The 21,381-nt window shown below is 40.2% G+C and overlaps 1 protein-coding gene across 11 annotated transcripts in view; it reads left to right on the top strand.

Moving 5' to 3' along the window:
• Positions 1-21,381, top strand: part of PPP4R1 (protein phosphatase 4 regulatory subunit 1) — a 72,906-nt gene that overhangs the window by 19,710 nt on the left and 31,815 nt on the right. For 10 of the 11 annotated variants that reach the window (XM_032121921.1, XM_032121943.1, XM_032121935.1 and 7 more), the window contains 5 exons: positions 3,446-3,552; positions 16,501-16,643; positions 18,018-18,164; positions 19,749-19,856; positions 20,621-20,686. In XM_032121921.1, coding sequence (XP_031977812.1) covers positions 3,446-3,552; positions 16,501-16,643; positions 18,018-18,164; positions 19,749-19,856; positions 20,621-20,686 — 571 coding nt within the window. Of the gene's footprint in view, positions 1-1,855; positions 1,954-3,445; positions 3,553-16,500; positions 16,644-18,017; positions 18,165-19,748; positions 19,857-20,620; positions 20,687-21,381 lie in introns of those variants that run through there. The other variant, XM_032121995.1, reaches the window with a different exon arrangement.

Below are 21,381 nucleotides of genomic sequence, written 5' to 3' on the forward strand. Positions count from 1 at the left end.
TTCCCATTTTGTCCTGCTGCTAATTGCAGTTGTGTGTCTACAAGATATCCTAACAATCAGTTTTCTCTAACATTGGACAAGATCATGAAAATTCGAATTTTGCTAAATATCCTCCAGTTATGCACATAGTACTGGAAGTGCTTGGACTGCATGCTACATTGCAGCCTTTGATCTCTGCCCTTTCTTTGGTGTGTAAACTGTTTAATGGATAAATAGATGCATTGCTGTTTAGGTGGCAGTCACAGACCAAACTCAGCTATGATGAATAAGTAATTTTCAGAGTTCACAGCTGTGGGGTTACTGATTTGAAGCATCACTTGCCAAAACAGCTTGCAGAAGTCTCTTTGGCCCTGGAGGAACTGTGTACAAGATCTGACTGAATGGGCAAGAAGATGCAATTCTGTTAGTTGTTGTGATGAAGACAACTCTTCTGGCACTGAGAATGTGTAAAGGTAGAAATTTTTAGTGTAGCCTAGTGAGTGTCTCATTAGAGGTAGGTACTGCACAAACCCAAGCCAGTGGCAGGAGGGCAATGGCAAGAAGCCATTAATCCTTGTCCAAAATTGTGCCTTCATTAACTATAAATAATGTACAGCAACAGAATATTTGCTGTTCAAATCACTATATTGTCGTCATTAATGGTGGTGGACTAATGTGTGTCACATGGGTGCTTGAAGGAGTCTGATTCCCTGTAAGAATGCATTTTATGCAAACGCGTTGTCATTATCCCTAGAAGAAACCTGCTTAACCTCTTTTCCCTGTCACAGGAGATACCTCCTTGCCTCTGCAGCATGAAGCATGTCCACCTATTTTTGTTGTTTTATCTGTGTCTAGATCAGACAGATAATCCTTCAGAGCTATGTTAAAAATTCAGAAATGCTCCCCTGGTACTCACCTGGCAAGTTGCAGGGCAAGCTACCTCTTGGCTTTGTGTTACGGTGCTCTGCATTGGGAGTTCACTGCATCCTCTGTTGTAGGCTTTCTGTAGCTTGGCTGGCAAGAAGGAAGATCAAACTTCTAGTCAGGGCACCAAGTGGGAGCTTACAGGGCTCGTCATTCTACAGTAGTTGCCCGTGTGCCAGATCATAGCCTGTGGCAAATACAAAGAAGGTTTAGCTGTGTCCTGTATTTATGTTTTTGAGACAAGAAGAATTTTGGGAGATTGTTGGGATAATGGCAGAACTAGATCGCGGCCTCTAATGTTTGGAGAGCATGAGTGGCTGTCATCTCCCAGAACACAGGATGGATGGATGGATGAATGAATGGATTGAGTTAAGAGTTTATTCTGTGATTACTGGCTGCCTATCCAGTTAAGTTTGCTGAAGTGAGTTTAGCTTACCCTGGTGCCCTTTGTTGTTTTGCTTTTTACCAGAATCTGCCTGTTGTGAGAGTAGATCCGTGTATTCCTTTAGAATCCAAAGAGGGAAATACCAGCTGGATGCAGGTGGGGGCCATCTTCTACATTTAGTGCACGGAATAAGTTGAATGGGTTTAATAGATAGGTCAGATCTACTTCAGGTTAGGATTTCTGTTTTCTTCTTCTCCTCTTGAGCAGGTTTATGGTCTCCTGCATAGCCACACGTCCAGCCCTCAGGAACTAGTGAAGACACTGTGGCATTCAGCTGCTATAATCCAGGATACTACTAACAAAGCTCTGTGAGAAGATGAGAACTTCTCAAAACTCCCAGCATAGTAGAGGGCCATTCCATAGTCCCCAGGAGTCAGATGGCATTTTGTGCTGTTTATTAGATGGGTTGTAGTGCTGTTTACTGTGGTTCCTTACCTGCTGAGACTCAGTGGGTTAGCTGATTTGTCTCTCACTTTCCAGGACTACATTTAATATGTAGGAGACACATGTCCCCCCAGGCTGGTGTATGAAATTGCTTCATCTGTTCCTCTTCTCTTTTCAGAGGTGTCCAGCCCTTTAAAAGACCAAGTCAACTCTGCTTCTAGGTTAGTGTGTCACGCAGTCTGTTTCTCTGTTAGGATTTTGATGGCTGAACTTTAACTGCGTATCAAAATCTCTGCTGAGAGATGTTGTACTTCTGTCAAGTTGAAAAGAGCAAGGGAGAGGAAATTTGTTAAAGGCAAACAGTTTCTTCAGTTTGTTTTTTAGAAGATTTTATACATCTGTATTCCGAAGCAGTTTAGTTTTGCAGGTGGCCAATGTGAAATATTTAAATTACTGATTTTCAGTTGGAGAAAACAGAAATGTCTGCTTAGCTTTGGGAATTCATGGAAACCGACTGCCTTTCTCTGATTGCATGGAATTGTGAAGTTCTTAAGCTCACTAGGAATGTAACCATCTGTTTTCTTACCTGTTGGTGACTACTGCTCACGTTCACTGTTTGTAGTGAGCATGATAAAGTTCAGGTATGCCTCTGCTCTTGTCTGCAGCACTGCTCTTTGTCAAAAGTGCTTCTACCTAGGCTACATCCTAGGAGTGTTTCTGTCCTTCAGTTCTGGAAATAACTGGCATTTGACACTTGGTGCTTCAGCATTTTGTTTCAGGGCATTACCAGATCTACCAGCGTCTTGGACACTGGCCTAATCCCATTCCATTATCCAGGGATAATCCTGCTAGCTCTCTGAACTGATGGTCAACCCATGTTATCCAAAAGGGTGAAAAGAGTTACACCATTGCAGGCTGGTTTTGAGGAGAAAGGTTGATTGCCAGACATTCCTAGCTGCATTGTTCATAGGGCTGTCTAGGTACCTGATGGATATGACTTTGTAACATAGGCTGCAGCAGAACCTCGGAGGACAAAATCCCAAATCTTGTCACTCACGAATTATTCCATAGAAAATTGTCTTGTGTATTCGAAGTAGTAACTGAATTGATTATGACTTATTTCATATTTTCTTAATGTTTCTACTTTGCTTAATGTATGTCTCAGGTACACATGGGTTGGGTAGTACATGTTATTTTTACAGTATATACCCATAGCATTCAAATGAAGTTTGACTTTTAAATGTCTCCATTGGTATGAAAATCTTCAGCTTGACTGTTCATGCTTTTGTGAAGTAAGTTCAGAACTCTATTTAAAAACATTTCAATGATAGTAGTGTTATTTTGCTTTGTATGGAACAAGTTAGGGAATTCAGAGATGAGGATGGAAGGCTGATTCTGACATCCTAACATTCAGCTCCTGTTTGCCCACTTAGCAAGTGATTACTATTTCTGGTCTTGGTGGCTGGTTTCTCTTATCCTTGTAAACGAAAGCATACTTTCAATGTTACATTTAAAGCTAACAATCCTTTAAGATTATGCCAGGTATCAGAAGTAAGAATTCCCAAAGCAGGGCTATCTAAATTTACTGACCTAAGAGTGAATATATGTAAAATTGTATTTGGTGTAAGAAACTTGTATGATTGCACAACTTTTTGATTTAGCTGTATTTCTGGACACAAATAATGCTGATTTTTAATCTTTCTTGTAAACTAGGCAAATGGTGGCTCGAAGTTTGCTGGACACTTTGAAGGAAGTCAGTGATGATGAGAGAGATTGTATTGCTGTGTTGGAGAGAATCAGCAGATTAGCTGATGATTCAGGTAGGTAGCATTAAACATTTTACTGGGTTAATATGGGAAAGTCAGAGGTGCTGAACCTATGTTTAGCACAGGACCAGTGTGTTCTTTCTCCAGTATTCAAACTAGACTTCTGCAAATACAGTAAAATAGTGTAAAATTTAATTTTTCTAAATCATCCCCCAGAGATGACTTTCTTCTTTACTATTTTAATCAACAGAATTAACACCCCTCCAAAATGTGGGACTGCAGCTTTCCACCAGTACATTCTTTAGTAACTTTTGTTATGTACTTTTGCTACTCAAGACATGATCATTTTAGATTTGTAGATAAAGATTAGGTTCTTGCCTTGAAAATAAACTTGGAAACCATCTGTCCAAAACTCCTATAAATTTTGATAGAATTTAAATGCTGAAGTTGTTCCTTTAGACCTTTTTGAGCAACCAGGTGTGAAGGTAAGAGAAGCAGCAAGAATTGGTAAAGGTGCAAATGCAGAATCAGAGAATGGTTTGGGTTGGAAGGGACCTGCCATGGACAGGGACACCTTCTGCAAAACCAGGTTGTTCAAAGCCCCATCCAGCCTGATCTTGAGCACTTCTGGGGATGAGGCATCTGCAACTTCTGGGTAACCTGTTCCAGTGCCTCGCCATTTTCATAGTGAAGAATTTCTGCTTTGTATCTAATTTAAACCTACCTTCTTTCAGTTTGAAGCCATTACCCCTTATCCTGTCACTACAGGCCCTGTGAAAAGTCCCTCTCAGCTCTCTTTCAGGCCTCTTTAGGTACTGGAAGGCTGCAGTAAGGTCTCCCCAGAGCCTTCTCTTGTCCAGGCTGAACAGCCTCAGCTCTATGAGCCTTCTCTCATAGGAGGGGTTCACTAGCTCTCTGATCAGTTTCATGGCCCTCCTCTGGACTTGCTGTGACAGGTCTACATCCTTCTTATCTTGGGGTCCCTAGAGCTCGGTGCAGCACTGCAGGTGGGGTCTCACCAGAGCAGAGCAGAGGGGCAGAATTCCCTCCCTCGTCCCGCTGGCCACGCTGCTTTGGATGCAGCCCAGGAAGGACATGGTTGGCTTTCTGGGCTCCAAGTGCACATTGCTGGGTCATGTTGAGCTTCTCATCAACCAACACCTCCAGGTCTTTCTCCTTGGGGCTGCTCTCAGTCCATTCTCCACTAACCCTGTATTGGTACCAGGGGTTGTCCTGGCCCCAGTGCGGGACCTTGTCCTTGGCCTTGCTGAACTTCATGAGGTTCACGTGAGCCCAGTTCTCACAGGGTCCACATGTAGGCCCTGTGGATGCCGTCCCTTCCTTCCCAGCCGCACCACAGAGCTTGGTGTTGTGGCAGACTTGCTGGGGGTGCTCTCCATCACACTGTCCACATCACTGACCAAGATGTTAAACAGTGCTAGTCCCAGTACTGACCCCTGAGGAGCTCCAGTTGTCACTGGTCTCCCCTGGATATCAAGCTGTTAACCACAGCTCTTTGAGTGCAACCATCCAGACAGTTGTTTATCCACGGAGTGGCCCATCTGTCAAATCCATGTCTCTCCCATTTAAAAACAAGGACATAACCAGAGTGTCAAATGTTTTGTGTAAGTCCAGGTAGATGATTTCAGTTGCTCTTTCCTTATCTACCAACACTTTAACCCCATTGTAGAAAGCCAGGAAATTTGCCAGGAATGGTTTGACCTTAGTGTTGGCTTACCCATCACTTCCTTATTTTCCATGTGCTTTCTCACAGTTTCCAGGAGGATCTGCACCATGATCTTGCTAAGGCACCAAGGTGAGACTGGCCTGCAGTTCCCTGTGTTTTCCTTTTTTTCTCTTTTTAAAAATTAGGGGTTTGTTTTCCCTTTTCCATTTGGTGGGAACTTGACTGCACTGCCACAATTCTCAAATACGATGGATAGTGAATGGCTTAGCCGCTTCTTCCACCAGTTCCCTTAGGACCTGTGGATGCACCACATCAGGTCCCATGGACTTGTGCACCTTCAGGTGTCTTAGATGATCTTGAACCTGATCTTCTTCTGGGAGCAGTTCTTCATTCTCCCAATCCCCACCTTGGCCTTGTGTGACTCAGGTGGAGAATTTGCCACTGAATACTGAGGCAAAAAACATAACATTGAGTACCTCAGCCTTCTCCATGATCAGGGTAACCAGGTCTCCCACTTTTTCTAGAGAGGGCTCATATTTTCCCTAGTCTTCCTTTTATCACTGGTGTATCTACAGAATCTTTTCTTGTTGCCCTCGACATCCCTGAATAGATTTAATTCTTTGAGGGCTTTAGCAGTTTGGACAATTCTTCTGTATTCCTCCTAGGCTACCAGTCCTTGCTTCCAACCTCTGTAGGCTTCTTTTTTTTTTGCTTATGTTTGTCCAGGAGCTCCTTGTACATCCATGCAGGTCTCCTGGTGTTTTTGCTTGACTACTTCTTTGTTGGGATGCATTACTGCTGCACTCGGAGGAGGTGGTCCTTGAATATTAACTGTCTTGGGCACCTGTTCCCTCCAGGGCTTTATCCCATGGTATTCCACTAAGCAGATCCCTGAATATGTTCAAAGTCTGCTCTCCTGAAGTCCAGTGTAGTGAGCTTGCTGTGCACCCTCCTCGCTATGAGTAGGAGGGCTCTGTAGATCCAGTATGTCTGTTGCTAATCAATATATTGGGACTGCTGGGTGTTTGGAATAAAAGGCAAAAGCAAGAGAATAATGAAAAACAAATGCGAAAGAAAAGGAGTGCTTAAAAAGCACTATGATGGGGGAGTGGATGAAGAGAAAAATGGTGTGGACAGAGCTGTGACAAAATTGTGCATTAAAGATGCTCTAGAAAGAATTAAGGGCTTGATTTCAACATAGCTGGTACACTTGACACACCAGAAGGAAGAAAGTCTAGCAGCAAAATATCAGAAAAGATGTGGTCATTGTTTTGTCATTGGTCGTGGAGTGCTATGGAGAGAAATTTGTATTAAATCTTGAATGAGAAGAAAATGTTTCTTCTCTTTAACGTCTCTTAGTTTCTCTCCCTTCTTCTGGAACTGAAGAAAATAATGCTTTCCAAGGGTAAAAATATATTATTCTGATTTCTGTTATTCTGTCATTACTGTCTTAATTTAAAATGCATGTTTTTAATTTTCTGAGGGAATGTCCTTGTTTAGCCAGAAAAAGTAACCTGTTGTAAGCATTACATAATTGTACTGAGTACCTCTCCAAGGATTCTATAAAAGGGAAAAAAAGTCACTATTCACTTACAATAAAATGTGTCTTTAATTGAGAACAGTGGCATGCTACTGTTTTTTGAGTGCTTTGCTAGCAAAACTCTGCTTCTGAAATCTGCATGTACAGTTGCCTGTTTGTGTGGCCCTGTGAATAGTTTTGAGCATCAGAAACTTTCTGAAGCTCCAGTTCAGTTTAAAAAATAGGACAGATGTGTCCAAGGGAAAATGGCCTCTTGCAGCAACTTGTAGCCTTAGGCTTTTCATTGGTGACCAACTAAGTGTGTCAAATTGAAGTTTATTTAGGCAGAAATGCAGTGGAAGCCAAGAGTTGAGCTCAAATCAATTTGTTGTCTTTAACAAGGGTGGGGTACATTTTTAGTCAGGGCTGATATTTTCTCAGCGTCAGTAAAAGCAGCAGTTCAGGCTTTTCCTGCATTGTAGAAGTTGTCTCAGATCTGCCAAACTGGTAGTGCTGGATTCTGGAGCTGCCCCACAAATAAAATTTCTGCAAACTTAACTGTGAGTCTTGTGCCTCGAGCAGTTGCAGTATTGGACTTGGCTGGTTTCGGTAAGACAGGTTATTAGGATATCCTTGTGTTTTAAACCATGTGAAGATTCATTAGGGACCTAGATCTGCTTTGTGTCTTCTTCATATATGAGCTTGACTATTTTTCGTACTGCAGCACAGTGGGTTTTGTTTATTTTTTTGTTTTGGCGTTTTGGTTTTTTTGTGGGGGTTTTGGTTTTTGTGTGTGTGTATGTTTAAGGTTGTTACTATTAGTTTTTGTCTCGCCTGATGCTTCTTTCCACTGACGATATTTTTTTCCAGTTTTTCTGTAAAACATAAAAGGCCCTGAATTTGGAAGAAGAAAACGTTGTGAAAGTGTCTGTGTGTTTTAACTTGCCTGGTTAGAGCAAGATATTTGTATAGTTAGAGCCGTCCTGGAGTCAAACCTTCATGTTTAAATGCTTAAATAAATAAAAATAAAAGCAAACTTGGACGTCAAACTAAACTACGACTAAGTGCAGGTCTTTTCACTTCTAATTGTTGATACTTGTCAGTCTTAGGCAGTTCTTTTAACATTTGGAGCTCTTTGTCTTCTCTTGTCAAATCAAGTCATAGAAAGCGAGGTACTTTTCCTTTTTTTTTTTTCAGTAGTTGGTATAATGAGGTTGGAATTGAAGAATGTACCCAGGCTATAGTATCTGTTCTCTTTCTGGGCTACTGATGCTGATTTCTAAAGTAGTGAACTAGAAATACCAGCTATACTGAAGTTATCATGGGAGTCCTCTGTCCTGTTACCTTGCAACTTCCTAAGTCTTACAGTTGGGCTGATGTTTTTCAAACATGGTTTTTGCTTGAAAAAGAATCAATCTCAGGGTTCTTTTAAAATTCTTTGCTTTTGTGGTTTGTTGGTTTGGGGTTTTTTTTAGCTTTTTTTCAGGTTTGTTTTGGTTGTTTTTAATACCTTTCCATAAGCTGGGGATATGCTGAGACAGCCATTTCTGTGTTTAAAAGCAGGAGAATTTCCAATAATTTTCATTCTTCATCTACTGTGACAAAACTTTGAGAACCTAAATGTCTTAAGAACCTAAATCTTGGTTGCGCTGAATACTGTATTAATGTGGAATAAAAATTAATCTTTACTAGAAAAATACTGGGTCCAAATATATGATTGTAGGATGAAAGGCTCAAAAAAAAATCATGAGAGTATGGTTTGCTATGATTGATACATATCTTGAGATCCCAGCTGGCTAGCCAAGACTTGAATTTTTTGAGGCATCATGGCAAAAGCAAATATTAGCTGTAAAACTGGTTTTATAAAAACTTTTTGTCAAAAAAAAAATCTGAAAGAAATAGCTTTTGGTGGAAACTCATTTGGACTCCAAGTAGAGTTGTAGTGAATTGTATTTTGTGAAAGAGAGTTTTGATTAGCATCGTGTCTGCACATAAAAATGGTATAAAGTGTATCTTGTCCTGACAGGGTAGTTTGCACTCCTCCTAATGAATTAATTCCAGTTTACATGTGGGTAACGAATTAGTTCCAGTTTACACTTGCAGCCTTAAAATCACTGGTGTCTCTCTCCTGGGAAAAAATACCCACTTCAGGTGGTACTGAAAATGAGCTGCTCCCAGTGCTGGCAGAGCACAGGATTTGCCCTGCCCTGGTATCATGTGCTGCTGATGTATGTACATGGCAGCACAGAACAGCTGTTCCATGGAGGGAACCCATGAGTGGCATTTGGGGAATAACCTGCTGCCCACAAGGCCCATTGCTAAAGAAAGTTATTCTCCAGATCTGACTTTGGAAGACTTCAGAGTTTGTCTTCATTGCTGTAGTTGGGTGTTGCTGTTAAATCTGTGATTCTGCTGTGGGATTTGGGGATTTTTGAGACCTAAACTCTAGACTTCCTTACTGTCTTTGGTACCAAGTTTCCTAGAGTAGTGGCAGCTACTGAGATAACTTTGCACTGCTTTTGAATCTGCTGTTCAATCACTTTGTAATTTCTCTGTTTCTTTAGGGGTGTTGGGTATGACTTCCCACTTAGATGTTTTTACGGTGTCTTTGAATCTATGCAAGCCGGGAAGCAGTTTGGTGTACAAGCCCAGTGCTTGGCAAATGTTAAGTTATCCCCCATAAACCCTTGCTAGATTAAAAATGCTTATCTTTGTGTTAAAACAGCTGGGTCTTCTTCATTCTCAAATGTAGACTAGCCACAGGCTTGTGAGAGCTTAACAAGGGCCTTATGTCTGATTTTTTCACTTAAGTAAATTAGTATAATTCAAACATTTTTTATTTGGTACCAGCTTGTGAGTAGCTTAGATGAGACAAGATTTCATCATTGTGTGCTGAAGTGCGATTAACTGGCTTTGAAAGTTAGCCCCAGCCTGAATTACTGCATTATTGGCATTTTGCTTAGTGTGCAAGAGGCTCCAGAAGCTTTAAATCTTATTTTCTGAAGTTTCTTTAAAAGTGAGAGTCTGTATCTTCATTTCTAAAATACATGTGTAATTTAGCTTACTATGAAATAGATACATACAGATATCTTTCTAATGAAATGATGGGGGGAAAACAAAATGGCGTCCTGAAGGGCTGGTGCTTATTTGTCTGAATATAGCCAACTAGAATGTTTTTCTTCTGAATGAAAAGTAGTCTCTTTACTGCAAAGAATCAGTTGTGAATGCAGTTTCCAAAACAATCTGATTTTGGAAACAATTATTAGGCTAATCGGTCATTAAGTTTTGAAGCTCTATAATCAGGCTTAATGTGGATGGCCTCACAACCCTAATCACTTAATAGTGTGCTTAAGTGGTTTTATTAATGTAGGTTCAGTTACTGGTGTTGGTATACTGCAGCATTTCATGTAACAAAAATCTTCATATGTAAGTAATAGTAATGGGAAGGCAATATTTGCCTTTCCCAGCTGTCAGTATCTCCAGCTGTACTTTCTTCCCTTCCACATCTTCATGTTTCAGGATTTTCCATACCTCATTTCCCACCTCGTGCTGCGCTAAGATTTTTTTCCTGTTCTTGATGTAAACCTCCTTTGTCTCTCCATGCATCTGATGAGTGACTAACGCTGACTTTACCCTCCCTCATTAGTCTGTGTTTCACTCCTTGCTCTGCCAGTCAGTAATGAAATCCATTTCTGGTTAGTAGGAGAAAAGAACCTGACTACTGAAGCAGCCCATGAGTCAGACACATCAGCCTTTCTGCTGGACTCCTAAGCTAAAAGGGATGGGCTCTGATTACAGTGTATTTCCACTTGTCTAGCTTTTCTTTAAGCTTCGAAAGAGGGAGGAAAGTCAGAGGGAAAGATGAAATGGGAAATGGTAGAAATCGAAAGGGAAAATATGGGTGTTTGTAGAAGGAAAATGAGGGAAATGTAAAGTTATATTTGGGGAAAGAAGAGGATAGATGAAGCTGTGTTAGAGTGGGGAAGGTTAGGTTGGATATTAAGAAAAGTTTCTTCACCCACAGGGTGATTGGGCACTGGAACAGGCTCCCCAGGGAAGTGGTCACAGTGCCAAGCCTGACAGAGTTCAAGAAGTGTTTGGACAGTGCTCTCAGGCACATGGTGTGACTCTTGGGGATAGTGCTGTGCAGGCCAAGAGTTGGACTTTGGTGATCCTTGTGGGTCACTTCAAACTCAAGATACCCCATGATTTTATGAAATATTTTTTTATAGAGTAGAAGTGTTAATGCAAAGCCGTGCACTTACACCTTTCCCTGTTGCTCACAACCCTTAATAAGAACAAAGGGCAATATTATTAATATTCAGATGTACTTAAAACATAGATAAAAATTGTCAGTTAAAGCAACTTTAACATCATCAGTGGTTGTTCCCCACATACAGGAACACGAAAACCTTGCAACCCCTCACAAATACAGGGGAAATTCACTGCTGCTTGTATTCCAGAATGGTCATATTGGGATAATGAAAGTGTTGCAGACTTTTTTCTAAATACTGTGCATTGCTGCAGAATAAAGCATTGTGCAATAAATCTAGTTGTGGGGTGGTTCTGGAATAATGACTCAATTTACAAATAACTGCTCTGCAGCAATTAGCTGGTATTATACTGTGCAGTTCTACAATAATCCCCTTTTAATTTCTAGTATGCAGCTAACGGTGGTGTTTTACTTCTTCATAGCTGAAGTGGAATAGAGAGTGAACTGAAGACTCAGCAGGGATGAAATAAACATTACACATTTATATGTCTAAGCTGAGTGTATGTGCTAGTGGTAGCCGGGTGAGTGTGCTGGCACTTTACATGAGAGATGGTGTCAGATTTTAGGGGAAATGTGTTTTTTCATCGATGAAGAAGAAACAGTTAAATTACTTCTATGGTTTTGGAGTCAGTTTAGGATGTTGATTTGAATGGTCATTTGTGAAATAGCTAAAACTGAGGGTTTGTTTATGCAGAAAAAAGTCTGCCCAGGTTCTGGAGATGTTGATTCACACATATTGATAGTTTTGTGTGATCTGGAAATGAAGAGAGGTAGAACCCTGTCATTTTATTCTGGAAACTTCTTTTCAAAATTATTTCATGGGCAGAAGAAATGGAAGCTGTTTCCACTGTCTTCTGTCATTCTCTTAATTTTGCTTGATTCCTAAAACTCAATTCAGTGTAATTCTGTATCTAGATAATACACAAGATAGGACAGAATGAAATAAAATGCTAATGAGTAAGGAAATCTAGTCTTTTAGATCAATATTTATTTTCAAAGTTTTTGTTTTAACAAATTGCAGGGTTTCTTTATAGTAGATTGCTACTTTAAGGAATAGACAGACTTGTACTTTCAGGAGATAATGCTGATCTTCTCAAACTTAAAAATACTTCCTCTGCCAAATAGAAAAATACTTTTCCGTGCAAAGGTTATGTAGAACCTAGCTGTACACAGAGATTTTTCCAGACTGCCTAAAATAGAAACTTGATGTGAAACAAAATTCTCCACCCAGATTTTGTTTATACTGTGTGAAAGCCTGGTCCTGACTATATTGTACAATGCAAAAAATACAGAGTGCAGACGTATTCCCCAGCTGGATGAGCCTGTGCTTTAAGAAGCTACATGTAACTGCTGTGCACTCTTCACTGTGTTGATAACTCTGCTGGTTTTGGCTGAGGTAATTTTCTTCATAGTAACTAATATTGGGCCATGTTTTGGATTTGTGCTGGAAACAGTGTTTAAGCTGCCTTAAATTTATGAGCACGGAACATAACAACCCAGGGTAATGCTTATGGTCCTCACTGCAACATGACCCGTGGGCAGGCAGGTATTCAGCCGTCCCCAGGAGAACAGGGCTCCATCATACCTGAGAGTGACTTGGGATGATAAATACCACCATTCCAAACTTCCCCCTGTTCCTCCTTCTTCCCTCAGCCCTATATGACAAGCGTGACACCATGGTCTGGCGTGTCCATGTGGTCATTTGGGATCAGCTGTCCTGACTGTGTCCCCTCCCAGCTTCTTGTGCCTCTCCTGCTGATTGCTGGTGGGGTGGGGTGAGAGGCAGAAGAGGCCCTGGCTCTGTGTCAGTGCTGCTCAGCAATAACTAAAACATCCCTGAGTTACCAACACCGTTTCCTGCAAAAATCAAAACCATGGCCCCGTACCAGCTACCATGAAGAAAATTAACGTTGTCCCAGCCAAAACCAACAGAATGACCAAGCTGCAAATTTGGTTATAAACAACAGGGAAGTGTAAACTGAAATGGCATATGCTGCCATGTATTGAAGCCTCCTGGAATCCCTGTTTGGAGCTGCCAGCTGTTTAAGCTAAAGACAAAGCTGAGGAATAGATGAAGGGAATGAGAAAGCTCTTTGACTTCAGTGGATTTTTTTGGTGTTGTGGCTTTGGTCTTAAAGAAACATAATACAAAAAAAAGCTCTACTGTAACTTCATCAGACTGCGAGATTAGGCTCTATTCAGTACACACTGGAACATATGCTTCAGCCTTTGGAAGAATTGAGCTCTTATCTAAATTGGTAAGCTTAAGGTTCAGGTTCTTGCATAGCAGCAGTAATTCCCCAGAACAGCACAAATGCCTTTTGATGGCGAATTACGGTGTTGTGTTACACAGCCAGTTCCCTACACAGCGCTCCTTGTTTGTTGCTTTGAATCGACCTTACAAAGATCCCAGAGCTGTGTACTTAAAAGTTAGGGAATGTAAGAACTAAGGTGACTTTACAGTTCTAATTCATTCCTGGGCATGAATTTTTCAAATCTTTAATTGCATCGTCTCATGTGCCCATGTTCCTCACAAAGCCAGAGCTGACTTAGTAGCTCAGGAAGAAAGGGGCTCACTTTACATCTGCAGATCTTTAGTATTGTCAGGCGGCTGACATAAGTGCTGCATAATAGATGAACCCTGTTCTGAAGGAAAAGGATCTCATTATTTTTACATACTGCACTCTTACTGGAGTGCTTCATAAAGAAATTTATTAATCCAGTTTCACAGCAAACCTCATCAATTTGGGGAAAGGGAGTCTTGCCATTGCTTTATCAGTGGGTGGGCAAACTGTAGAGATATCAAAGAGGTATCAAAACTGTCTGCCTGTTTTGAGTGCCTAGTGTCCAAAGTATGTATACAGCTCTTGATATGCTTAACACAGAGTTCTTGTTGGCTTTGATTGCAGAGGTATTTCTTCAGCATCAAGATGGAGTTCAGACTGTAATCAAATGAGTAGTGTGCAGTTACTCTGTGGAGCCTCACACTAGGCAAAGGAATAAATTGGCTTTCTCAGCATTTTGCTTCTTTCCCTCAGTCCCAGCTCCTTCTTTTACCATCACTTGCTTGCTTCCATCATCAGACAGTTCTGCTACTTGAGAGAATTGTGTGATTGCACTGGGAGATCAATATTAAGTGCCAGTTCTTGCTGTTTAATGATGCTGCTGTGGTGAGGCAAAAGCTGCATCAGCTAGATCAGTTCTTTCATACAGTTTATTGTTTGGCTGCATGAACAGTAGCATTGGCATAAATGGAAGCTGTAGGTTTTGTGTCTCGGAGGGTGGGAACTGCCTGAAGCAAATTTAGAAGCCATTTAAGAAGCACTGCTGCCAAACATGCAGCCTCAGTCAGACTGGTTTTGCTTACTCTCCATCCCCTTAACCCTCTGTCCCACTTCCCCCACCCAGGTCATCTTCTTTCTGCCACAGGAAACTTTTAGGAGTCCTAAGAGGGGAGAGCAAGATCCCAGGGATAAGTGTTGTTACATAAGTCTCTTGTACCCCTAGATCATGTCCTGGGCATGTCTTGAAATAACAGCCTTATGAGAAAGGTGGGCATGAGCTTCTCCAGCCCTGGCTTTGGGCACTGGTTCCCATTGCTTGTATATCAAGTTTTCACCTCTCCTTGCCCAGCCTGATGGTTCCTCATTCTGCTTTGTTTGCCATCTGCAGCCTTTTCAAACAAGTTGCTCTTGGGAGAGGGGCTGTGTACAGCCTGTTTGCAAAGATAATGTCTTTCTCTATGTCAAAATGTACTCAGCAAGGAAGGATTTCCATCTGCAGTTGCTCTGCTTTCAGTGGATACTGGGCGGTTGCAGATGGAGGGTGTTTGCAAGGCCTCTTTAGCTCAGCCGCCTTTGGCAGGTTGTCACAGAGGTGGAAAAAAACATGCTGACATGTGAAAGTTGGCATGTAAAAGGACTTCTTTTTCAGGCACATTTCCAGTCCCTCTTCCAGAATTGAAGAAGCCAGGCCTTGTCAGATAAGAGGACCAGAACTGAATTAAATGTAGGAAGAAAATAGATATTTTTGCCAACTTGGCTCTTGAAAGGACCGGATTTACTTAGGTTGACCCCCCCCATGCCACCCTGAGAAAACCTCATCCTAATGAACAGCTGCACCTTATCTTCCTTGTGTTCTAAGATCTGCTCTGGCAAATTTTTATAAGGAAGCAAAAGATGAGTTACTGCAGTAGGAGCATTTTCTTTGTTTGCACTAATATGATATGGAGTTCAGAATTAATAATCTCATTAACTATGAGTTTGTCCTAGTTACAGGTGTGTATTCTGGTCAGCTGTTAGGTTTAGTGCTACAAATGTAGTGTTTGATTGCTAGACTAGAGTTCAGCATTTTGTTAAGGTGTGAATTTTTGTTAACTCAGATCTGCTTGCATGTGGTTTGTGTAGTGTTCTTCAGGATCTGACTTCTTCAGTACGAACTTCAGGATGCCTGTGTTGCTTATGGGGTTCAACCTCCACATGTTTCAGAACATTTGAAGTTTAAATAAAAAGGTTTTTCTCCTGTGTGTTCTTGATAACATTTGGGAAGAGATACAGAGCAGACTGGAAGATATTTTTTACTTCATTATCATGAACAATGAACCTAAACAATACTGATTGATCTGAGACTTCATTTTGTATTTTGCAACTTGGTCAGCAATTCATAAACTTCACAGAGGATCCCTGGGAGTGTTCAAAGCCAGGTTGGATGGGGCTTTGAGCAACCTGGTCTAGTGGAAGCCGTACCCCCCAGGGGTTGGATCTAGATGATCTATAAGGTCCCCTCCAACTCTGATTTTGGTTTGTTTTTCTATAGGAAAAGCAATTTAAGTCTATAGTGAAAGATTGGAGCCCATAGGCATTTAATTATTTTGTGTTCAGTTATTTTTTCTGTTCTCATTGTCCTCAGTGAAGAAAAGACTGGACACAGCAGGGGACTTGCTTTGTCTTTGTTATGTTTTATTCAGACCTGAGTTTACTCTTGTAGCCAGTGTTCAAGAAATCCAAGTGCTGCACACGTTTGCCATGTTAAATACAAATGCATGTTGCATGCTTCTGTTTAACAAAAGGTCGTATTTTTAATGAATCATGTTAATTGCAAGTATTCCAGGGAAGATGGTTCAGGTCATACCATTAAGTTTTACCTGAACAACATTTAGGTGAAAATTTAGTAAGGCATATGTATCTATCCTGTGACATATACATCTTATTATTTAAAGTATTGTAAATGAATTTAGTGTAATTTGAGAGTAACTGAAGGGTTTTGTTATGTCTTTTTATAGATAATCAGTTGACAGCTGGTAACTGCATATCTCAGCAAATCCTTAAAGGGCAGAAGTACTTAGTTCTGATTTTTTTTTTTTTATTCCTGTGGAGAAGTTGGGCATGTAATAATGTTCTACTGAATCTCTTTTTCTAGTAGCTGCAATTTTGAGGATTGTAAAAAGTTTACTCTGGCAGTATCTGGGAGCATGCTTGTAAACATACATTGTGCCTTTTTTTGGTTTGGTTTTGACCCTTACAGAGCCAACAGTGCGGGCAGAACTGATGGAACAGGTCCCTCATATTGCTATGTTCTGTCAAGAAAACAGACCTTCAATCCCTTATGCTTTTTCCAAATACTTGCTACCTATTGTGGTGCGATACCTCGCTGACCAGAATAACCAGGTAAGTTTCTTGTAGGAGCAGTTTACTATCTGGTGAAATAGATGTTGTGATGCCACATTATTTAAATTTAGCATTGTACAAGTGTGTAATATTTCAGGATATAAGGTTTTTGAATGGACATGAAGTACACGGTACTATGAATTTATTTAAAGAAAATATTAAAGATAAAATTTTAAAGAAAATGTAATGACAGTTTTTTACATCTAACGTGATCTGTCCTGATTTGGGGCCTTTTATCTGGTATTTTATTCATATGGACAAAATCAATCATTTAGACAAGCTTACATAATTTAAATTCTGGCAAAAAGGAACAATAGTAATGAAAAATTGGGTGCTAGGTATAATTCCGTTTTTTAACGCCATTATGTACCTTCATGACCAGTTATTTATATATCAATCCAATAAGGGTTTTGGATTGAAGTCATGTGGTTTGTTTCTCTGCAGGTATAAATTAGCTTGTCCAGAGCTTTCTTGAGGCTTCTCCAGTCATTTCAGACTATATTAATGCTCATTGATACATTATTTTCAGTATTTTTGGCCTCTTGAGTTTGTCACTTTTTTCCTTGCCCTTCTCAAAATTTACATAGTTAATAATAGCTACCCAAACCTAGTTGTTTTGCTAATTCATGTGTAATACAACAACCCTGCTCTTGTTTGATGTTCTCTTGCTTCAAGATTCAGTGATTCTTTTGATTGTTTTATCCTCTGTTGGATAGTTCATTGGGCTGCAGATCTCTGAAACAAACTCAAAGGTGTTTCCAAAATGGCTGCATTGCAGTGTATGTAGTCTCTTGCTGTATGGAATGTTTTCTCTTCTGATGAAATTACTCCTTTGAGAGGCAGGGGTTAGCCAGCTATGAAGTCAATAATGGGTATCTTACTTTTGTACAATTTAAAAAAAAAAAGTGACTAAGCAAAATTGTGTCTCAGAATTTAAAAGCATTGGAAATAAATGCAATTATTCCTTGCCAGCCTATTTCTTGTTAATCTCAGAAAAAGAGGATTTGTTAAGTAAAATTCACATTCCTCAGAATCTTGTTACTCTCCATTAATTGTGCTGCTTTTTCCTCATGCTTTGCATGAGCTTTGCCATGATTGCTCTTTTTGACATTAAAATAAGCTGTGTTTGAACCCAAGAAACACCCTCATATTGTCAACTAAGGCAGCTGTCCACCTCCATACTTCCCAAAACACAGGACAGCAAACGTAAAGTGTTTGCAAAAGCGCTTGTGGAGCACTTGTCCTCTCACTGGGTGCAGTTAGCACTGCTGTGTGTTGGTATGCAGGTACAGCTTCCAAAACACAGGATACATGTATTTCAGTAAAAAACCTCTCTTTGAGTTCGTTGGTTCAGTTTTTGTCTTTTTATGGCAGGTAAGAAAAACAAGCCAGGCAGCGTTGTTAGTGCTGTTGGAGCAAGAGCTCATCGAGAGATACGATGTGGAGACCAAAGTGTGTCCTGTGCTGATCGATCTGACAGCTCCAGACAGCAATGATGATGTGAAGACAGAAGCTGTGGCTGTAAGTAACAGCAGTACCAAATCAAACAGCCTAAGGTTTGCCTGAATGCTTGATGCGGTGGTGGTGGTGGTGTGTTTCCAAATTGCACAGCCGTTACTAAAGAGAAAATGTTATATTCCTTCTCCATAGCAAATCTGTAACTTTACCCATGCTGTGTCAGTGCTGTGCACTCTGGTCAAGTTTAGATTCAGTACTCATATATGCTGTAAAAAAAACCAAACCCAGCTGGACAAGACAGTACAGGGGGTTCATTTTATGGACTCCTAAAGCATCTGCTGTGTTGGCTTTTTAGTTTTTTGAAGGTTTGCCTGTTTGTTTTGTGGAAGTTTAAATTGCCTGTGTGGAAAATATCCATCAGTGCAAAAGCTTTAATGCCTCAGCCATGTTGCTCTTTACTGTATGTCTTGTTCTCTTTATTGATTTTGTTTTGTTTTGTTGGACAAAGTAATAAGCATCTGAGTTGATTACCTCACGGTTGGTTGGTTGGTGGTTTTCTTGTTTTGCATTAGACACAACCTTTGTAATTAAAATTTATGTGTTGAATTAAAATAGTAAGCAGATTAGTTAATTTATAATGGAGAAATGGCAGAAAATGTATGCCTTTTTGTTTCCTTTGGGTTTTTGCAATTTATATTGATGCTTTTTGCTGGGTGATTTTTTTTTTTTTTTTCTTTCTGCTTGAGAGAGAGAGACCTCATTTAATATTTCACTTTCCTACTTTGGCTGGACTGATAAACAATAACCAGGCCCCAGCACTGTTGTATTTGGCACCAAATTTCTAGTGCTTCTTGATGAAGCTTACGACCACATTAGGGAATAAAGTATAAGCAGATTATTTTTATCTGTCTTCGTGGTTTTGAAGGTATTGAAACTTAACAGAAATTTCTGTAGCTCATCAACCCCCTAGAGGTTAAAAAAGCCATCATTTGTTATTATAGGAGAATTAATATAAGTAGTTCTACTGACATGATTGGGAAAGGTATACAAAAAATTATTTTAGCTTTTTAAAGATATTTTATTTTCTCAAGTTTCAGTACAAATCAGAATGAAAGAGCAGTTAAGAGGGAAGAGTTCTTTTTTTGGTGTGATGCATTTCTTTGGGAATTTTATGTTTGGGAGTTGCATATATGCAGTGTAGAGTGTTGTAATTAATTTTTAAACCATACAGGACTCAGAAGTCTCTTAAGCATATTAACTGTCAATAATTTTCTGTTAATTGTACACATATACGTTCATTAAGTATTGCAATAGTGAAAGAATCTTGTACATTTTTTTTTTTTTTAAGAAGTCTGGTAACATATAAAAGTAATTTCTGAGGGTTCAGTTATCTTTGTTAGCTGGGAATTTGATTCAGTTTTGTGGAAGACCAATGTCATCTTTACACCTGTGTTGTGTCATGACAAGGAAATGTAGGGGAACCATTTTTCTGTAGAAGAGGCCAGGCCTTTTCAATTCAAATGGGGTTTTGTTTTCAATAAAATTATGTTCATCAGAATGACAAGTAGATGTAAAAAGCCTCTGTTTAGCTGACACAGAATGGTGTGTCGTGCAAGCACCCCTGATTAGTGTCTGTCTTGTCGTTAGATTATGTGCAAAATGGCCTCCATGGTTGGAAAGGACATCACGGAAAGACTTGTGCTTCCCAGGTTTTGCGAGATGTGCTGTGACTGCAGGATGTTTCATGTTCGTAAGGTATGACCTAAGCGTCTGGTCCCGATTATCTGTGAAAAACATGTCATGGGCTTGGAAACGTGCATGTGACTAAGAAACTTCGCTGGTAGATCTCATTTGTAACATGTGTAAGTGAAAGCTATGGGGGTTTTTGTAGTTCACATTTCCACAGATTTTGATATTTGACACAGATCTTTTTCCAGAATCACTGCCCTTATTACTAGAAACAAAGAAAGAATCTGCTTGTCCTTATGCTGTAGATAGCTGCAGTGTGATTCGGCATATGTCCTTGTGATTGTGTTGGTAGCCATGAAAACATGAACCAGCTGTAGCTGATACAGCATCAGCCACCTGAGCTCATATTTCTATGTGTAGATGGAATTAAAGGTGCTCATCTTCATTGAAGATGAAGTAAACCAGTACTCCATCATGGTATTTCGGTGTGCAGGCTGTGCTTTGGTCTCATCCTGCCATTGAATAGCTTATATGCCTTGATAACTGCATGTGTTCTTTATTTTGACAGCACTTTCAATGCATTTTATCCTCTTCTCATTTAAGTTCTGGGGTTCTTCTATGATTAAAAAAGACGGATTAATTTTGAAGAAAAAGTAAACTATTTATTTTTTTTAAATCATGGAAAGTGATGGAATGGGAAAGTAGCTTATGATGAGTTTGCACCAAAGCATGTTTCTATGGTTTTAAAAGTTACTTTGTTTTTTTCCCCTTTGATTTGGCTGTATTAAAACTGTGGTCTTAGTCATTATTTGTTGCATTCTGTCTGCAAGGTATGTGCAGCCAATTTTGGAGATATCTGCAGCGTGGTTGGACAGCAAGCCACCGAAGAAATGCTGGTAAGCCATTTCTGAAAGGGTTTTTCTTTTTAATACAATTCAGGAGTGGAGCCAGACAAGGTACAGAAGAAGGGCAGCTCATGAGAGATTGCAGATACAGGGGGAGTGTGGGATGGGGGGAATAAAGTGCTGGGAATGTTGAGGCTTATGTATTGATTTAATCTCTTCAAGTCAGTTTTCCTGCCTTAAACAGCCTCCTGGAAAGGAGGGAAAGAGAAAAAAATGTAAAGGAAATAAATGAATCTCGGCAATAACAAATGAAATAAAGAGAAGAGGGACAAATTCAAAGTGGAAAAGCAGGGAACTGGGCTGAAGGGTGAGAAGAGGATCCTTAACTGTGCCCACATTTCCATGGTGGGTCCAGGGAGCTAGTGGGTGTTGCTAGATTTGGAGACGTGACAGGGCTAGAGAGCAGAAATCAGCTTGGAGTCGCTGGGATCCCTCTTGAAGTTTTTTCCTCATGGGAGTGTGGACAGTGAGCTTGTTGAGGGCCAGCAGAGGCTGATGAATCAATGCCCTGAGTTAGTGAGGGACTTACATGGACAAAGTGTAAATGCAGGTATGACTTCAACCAGAGGCTCTGCAGCCTTTTGCAATTGTGGCATTGGGACAGATAAGCCTATTGTGGCTCTCAAGGCATTTCTTATGCTCTTACAGCATTTGCTGCATTTTTCTCCAGCTATTGAGTGATTTAA

This window comes from Corvus moneduloides, chromosome 1, assembly GCF_009650955.1.
Source record: "Corvus moneduloides isolate bCorMon1 chromosome 1, bCorMon1.pri, whole genome shotgun sequence".
Classification (NCBI taxonomy): Eukaryota; Metazoa; Chordata; class Aves; order Passeriformes; family Corvidae; genus Corvus; species Corvus moneduloides.